Below are 5,901 nucleotides of genomic sequence, written 5' to 3' on the forward strand. Positions count from 1 at the left end.
CGTTCAAAGCAGCGTACAGGCTGTGTTCAAGTCGACTGATTCTGGGGTTTTATTGCATACGCAACGCGTTCACTTTTCGACTACTATCTGTTTCTTTCCGTGTTCTTTTCGTGTGGACGACGCGAGTTGGACGCCGCAAGAACGCGCAGCGAGCACGAAAAGAAGACGAAATGAAGACGGGCGCGAACGCGACTAAAGGTAAAATGGGAAACGCGGCGGCGTCGGCTGCCAGCCAGTGTCGTTCGCCAGACCTTCTGCTCACGAGGCGAGCGGGGGTACCACTGGGCCAGAGAGACATCGGCAGCGGTGGCCGCTGGTTTGCCGGACCGGCTGACGACCGGGACGGATGGATCTCAATATCATGAGACGAGATAGCGTGTTATTTATAAATTCTGACCGTCAAAGCAACATGTCATCAAAGTCCATCCACGACGCGACGGGCGTGCGCATCGGATAGAGTGGACGATGTCAGCCACCAGCATCTGGCATGTTGGGCAGATCACGCACCACGTGAGAGATATCTCCAGCGATTCCACACACGATGCCATCTGCCGGCAAATCTTGGAAGGTCGCCCGGGCGGCTTGCTAACTCTCGCGCGGTACATGATCTGCTCAACATGCCAGATGCTGGTGGCTGACATCGTCCACTCTGTCCGATGCGCACGCCCGTCGCGTCGTCGACTGACTTTGAGGACTTGTTGCCTTGAGGGTCAGAATTTTTGAATAACACGCTGCCTCGTCTCGTGATATTTAGATCCATCCGTCCCGGTCGTAAGCCGGTCCGGCAAACCAGCGGCCACCGCTGCCGATGTCTCTCTGGCCCAGTGGTACCGCCGCTCGCCTCGTGAGCAGAAGGTCTGGCGAATGACACTGGCTGGCAGCCGACGCCGCCGCGTTTCCCATTTTACCTTTAGTCGCGTTCGCGCCCGTCTTCATTTCGTCTTCTTTTCGTGCTCGCTGCGCGTTCTTGCGGCGTCCAACTCGCGTCGTCCACACGAAAAGGACACGGAAAGAAACGGATAGTAGTCGAAAAGTGAACGCGTTGCGTATGCAATAAAACCCCAGAATCAGTCGACTTGAACACAGCCTGTACGCTGCTTTGAACGAGGCGGACGGGCTCGGGCCGGTGCAACTATTCGTCTTCTTTACGCGTCAGATTGACTTCCGTACCGTGCCCGTTTCGGCTTCATCGGGCATACTAACTGCCAACTTTAGGTGTGTGAGCAGGGTCTGTACGCGCCTCATTCACGTGCACTTAAAAAACGTGAAAAACACGAAAAATTGATGTAGATTTTTACCCGGGTGCTCCTTCAAAAAATGTTTGAGGAAATCTGGAAACAAACACTTTGGTGCCGTAAAAACGGGTGTAGCACTTCTTGCAAGGTGCGATATCGCACCTTTGTTTTTCGAGTGCTTATGAGGCGATAAGTCCGCCCGATCATCCCGAAGTGCGATCAAAGTAGGAAGAGCCTGTAGGAGCGCACTTGTGTTCAACTTCAACTTACTGCAGCGGTAGCTCGTTTACCTGCCACCGAGGGTCCATGCGACAGGGTGGGCGAGACCCGAGCAGGTCAATTAGTTGCGGCGGTAGCTGAAGAGGCAGTAGTAAAGAGCTGCCCACAAAAATACAAAAATACAAAAATATAGTTGGTATTGCAAACCTACTCTAATTTGCCTTGGTGCACCCCCCCAATCAGCTACCTCCAGTCCCGGGCGCAGACAATCGCGCTCTGCTCCTTCAACTACGTCCTGCCACAAGCACCAATTCCTGTCTCCGCCGCATCGCTCTCCATTGCCCAAATAAAATAAAATCCTTGTACAACTTGTCGTGTTACGCTTGTTACGCTGCATTCGGGAGTCAACAGGATGTTTATGACTGGTGCACCCGCTCTCATCCAGCACGCCAACAATACTGGATATGTGCGGCACTGTTGCAATTGAGGGAAGTATTGCATAAGCAAGTAGGCGCGATTGCCCTCGCGCGCCCGCCCGCCTCACGCCGGTGTTGGTGGGGCGCTTCGACTGTTGGATTTTTCTGTTTGCAAGAGTATCAGATATCCAAAAATAGTAACAAAAGGGGAGTATCAGGTGTGCTTAAGATAACAAAATAGGAAGTTTAGTTTCGAACGCAACAATCTTTAATTTGTTTCCTTGAAAAGTTTACGTTTCCTAGCGTTATTATTGTGTAACTTAACAACACTTGGTGTACCATGGGCGTTCGACGAAGAACACGTGAAGAGTGAACATGCCGTACTTGTTAATCCACTTGCTCATGCAGTCAGGAGAGTTTGGCGCAATTTGCTTTAAGAATACAGGAAAATTATCAGTTAGTCCTCATTATCATTCCCCTTGAACCTTTAAATATGCGGCGTCTCGCCTGTGTTTTACTTGTGTCCCACACGTTATTGTGTGTAAAAACCATACCAACTTTAATTTGTTTCTGCGCGTTAAACAGCTACAAATTCAGTGAGTGATTTGGTTGCACAACTTTCACCTACCTTTGCAACAAGCGCTGGAGGAGCTTCAAACCAGCCGCGGCCCTGGCTTGGTTTGCCGTACCAGGTAAAACCGAAACCATTCAGCTTGCTTGTCTTGGGTCCATACAGCAAGAAGAATGGGCGGTGATTTTCGCATTGAGATGTCTTCGATAACTCTTGGAAGTAGTGTTTTCCTTTAAGATCGAAAATACAAAATGTCGTTAAGTATGAAATCAAACCGGTAAAATTCCGGAGGTGGTAAACGCGACTTACCCATGCCGTAAAAGCAAGCCTGCTCGGTAAAACCAGCAGCAGTAGCGTTGGACTCAGTGCCAGATACCGCGAGGCGGCCGACTTCCTTGTTGTCAATGTCCACTTGCTGGATGAAGATGCCATCGGGTGCAGTCAGAGTGTTTTTGTCCATCGTTCGGCCTCCGCTCTGCAGCAATTCTGAAAGTAGTAGCGTAGGTTGTCAAACAATGTCGAAGACAATATCAAGTCTACGTTAAATAGTCTGTGTTTTAGTAGGATGCGAGGTAGGATGACGGGTTCAACCTTATCTTCTACATTACCTTTCGACACGAAGTAAGCCGTAGCGGTCCACACGTCCTTGCCGAGGAAGAGCTGACGACGCCACTCAGGTGTCAACAGCTCGTTGAGACCAGGTGCAGAGTCCTTTGAATTCAGCTCAACATAACGTATCTGGAATTAATTTTGCAGATATTAAACTTGATCACCCATTCGAGTAAAATAAAATTCAATTAGATTCTGATCAATTTAGCTGGCCAATGTTGCATCCGTGCAATTACAGTAAATGTCGTAGGTACACTAACTCAGCTATACAGCTAAGGGCGGCTAAGTTGTTACTACACAGCTTAATATATGATTAGTGATTACTGCTGAACAGCTAAAAACAGTTGCTCTAGTTTGACTGAAATTTGATAAATTTACACAGCATTTTCTTCATTGTTTCCTTCATATTTTGTCCGGTACAAAACCAAACTAAAACGTCGCAGCTGATGTTTGCCCGTACATCAGACAATTGTCTGTTTCTTACCGACACTTGGATTCCTGCGACGCTGCCCTGCTGGTCGAAAAGTACGCACACACGGTAGTCGTTCTTGCGGCACCACACTGTTGTCTTGTCTTCGTCGTTGCTAGTGACCTGGGAGAACGAATCCTTCTTGGCCTCGCGGATAGTGCGGGGCATGGAGTAGAAGCTGAACGCGTGTAAGGGGTCGGGGACGATGCTGTAGGTGACTGCAAAAAAAGCATTACTATAATGAGCACTGGATTAAGACAGGCGAGCAAAAACTCGAGATGTGTGGTCGTTTTCATGACGCTTCTCTCAAGAAACGAAAAGTGGTGTCACGACTTACCCATGAACTTGTTTCCCACGGTACCCGCATCAAGCACTGAAAAGGACTCAATTTTAAAATACTTCCTAGCCAAACTCATTAGAGTAAACAATTTGGCGCAGGCAATTAAACATTAACGATCAAGTTATATACTTACAACCAGCGATAGCAGGGCTGGCCGCGATGGCAGCAAGTGCGAGGAGCAGGCGCATCATTGTGCTGAAGTGATCACTCGAGTCCACACTTCGCAACTGGCATAGGGGCGAGTATATATACGCCAGAACCGAAGACCAACAACACTTGCCGTCTCAGGTGAATCTGTTTGCACAAGTGCGATATATCATGCGATGCCGAAAGGCAAAACATGTGCAAACAGTTTTAATAAATGTGCCCAGGTGTTCTCATATGGAACAATTAAATTTTGTTTGTATTAGCGCTGTTCGGAGAACTAGCCCTGCTCTTTGAAAACAAGTATGCCTTCGAGCATTCACCAGTAAAATGCACACTTGAACTTAAACGTCAATTGACCAGTGCATTATCGCTAACGACGTGGAAACTCTTCCTCGAGAGTCCTAGGTACACTGTTGGGTTTGAAATTGCAGTGTGGTTCAAACGACTCGAACAGGTTTCAGTTTTGTGCACTCACATGGGCTGTGGCACCTTTCTGGCTCAGGGAGTAGGCCAACCCGCTCCCATCGGCGCGTGCACCGAAACAACATAAGCAGGGTGTTACATTATATATATATTTTTTTTCAGTTTCTCTGGGAAAGAGTGAAGGAGGGGAGGGGGGATACACCAGGTGGAGGCACTATTTGGTGTGCAGCCGGTGCGCTGCTGGGGCGCACAGCATTATACGGTATGGTGCGCCAACCAGTGCGCATATCGAGTGGGTGCAGCGCGCACGGCACGCCTGCTCGCATCCGTGTCACTCTCTGGTATATGTGGTTCTATTTCACCCCCTTGACTATTGACTAGCCCTATTTTGCTAATTCCTGCACCACTTTGATCGATCGGATCTGTAAGCTATTATATACTGGCGGAAAATAGTCGAGGTCCACGCACATCTGCAATCCGCAATCCACAATCCGCAAGATCATTTATCATGTTACAAGAAATGGCTTTTCTGGGTCTAGAATTAAGGCTAGACAACCTTACCGCTGGTAGTAAACGCATTAGCTACCACAACTAATTGTTTTTGTTTTGTCTTTTTCGTCGTTCAAACACTGTAGAAACAAGTTGTAGGTTTTACTGGAAAATTTTTCTTGATTTGTGTTGTAAAATTACAACTTAAAATTGTAGTTACCTGCACTTAAAATATCAAGTTGGATTCATCAACGAGCAGTTATTGTAAATTTATACGAGGATATTTTTAACAATGAATGCAAAAAATGTTAGAAACTTTTGTGCCGTTAAACAAATTTGTCTCTAAAAATTTAAAATCTGCCTACTGAGAAGAGAAGTGCGCAACTGAATTGCAGCAACTTCACCAAGCACATGGTAGTGTTTTCATTTGTGGTGCACACTTTTAGATGTTGGACTGGAAATTTGAATACTTTAAAGTGTTCAAACACTTTGAAGCATCCAAAGCTTCATGACCAACCCTGAAGTTGACCACTTAAGACACTTTTGTTCAAATTTACTGTTAGACACTTCTGTATGTTCAAATATCCGGTTGAATACTTAAAAGTGTGCAGCTTAGTGTGGAGCACTCACATATGCAACCCAGTTGCATACTTTCTTTATCATTGTACCTATAGGTTCTTTTGCAACAACCTGTGGGCGTGTCTGACCGTATTTTCGATAACGCGCAACACTGATCAGTTGAGCACGTAATCAGACACATTCTTACGTCCCACGCGCCACGTGATCCACTTTGCCAAGCAGCACCGACAAATTTTTCGCGGGTCACTGCGCAACATAAAACCGGAATAGCATCCTCCCCTTTTCTTGTTTTTAGGAAAAGGCAACTAAAAAAGAACAAAGCGTTTGCGAGTGCGTCGGGTGGGTGACGATAGGAGCGGCACAGAAGGGGACCGAGGGGGAGAGACAGAGACGGAGATAGGGGG

At 47.3% G+C, this 5,901-nt stretch overlaps 1 protein-coding gene across 1 annotated transcript; it reads right to left on the bottom strand.

Moving 5' to 3' along the window:
• Positions 1-2,115: 2,115 nt before the first annotated feature.
• Positions 2,116-4,082, bottom strand: LOC113208012 (uncharacterized). The gene is made up of 7 exons (XM_026424840.1): positions 3,993-4,082; positions 3,857-3,892; positions 3,535-3,737; positions 3,050-3,179; positions 2,751-2,927; positions 2,499-2,671; positions 2,116-2,301 (listed from the first exon to the last, which is right to left on the bottom strand). Exons 1-7 carry the CDS (start codon positions 4,048-4,050, stop codon positions 2,191-2,193), a joined length of 888 nt encoding a protein of 295 aa, XP_026280625.1. The 5' UTR covers positions 4,051-4,082; the 3' UTR covers positions 2,116-2,190.
• Positions 4,083-5,901: the final 1,819 nt, after the last annotated feature.

The sequence above is a fragment of the Frankliniella occidentalis genome, unplaced genomic scaffold, assembly GCF_000697945.3.
Source record: "Frankliniella occidentalis isolate FOCC.00 unplaced genomic scaffold, Focc_3.1 Scaffold36, whole genome shotgun sequence".
Taxonomy (NCBI): domain Eukaryota; kingdom Metazoa; phylum Arthropoda; class Insecta; order Thysanoptera; family Thripidae; genus Frankliniella; species Frankliniella occidentalis.

Bases quoted from the DNA above. Each gene is read 5' to 3' on its own strand.
- LOC113208012 (XM_026424840.1), bottom strand. From the start codon at position 4,050: ATGATGCGCCTGCTCCTCGCACTTGCTGCCATCGCGGCCAGCCCTGCT. The intron at 3,893-3,992 runs GTAAGTATATAA...AGTCCTTTTCAG, and splicing joins CAGCCCTGCTATCGCTGGTT to TGCTTGATGCGGGTACCGTG. The intron at 3,738-3,856 runs GTAAGTCGTGAC...CTTTTTTTGCAG, and splicing joins CGTGGGAAACAAGTTCATGG to TCACCTACAGCATCGTCCCC.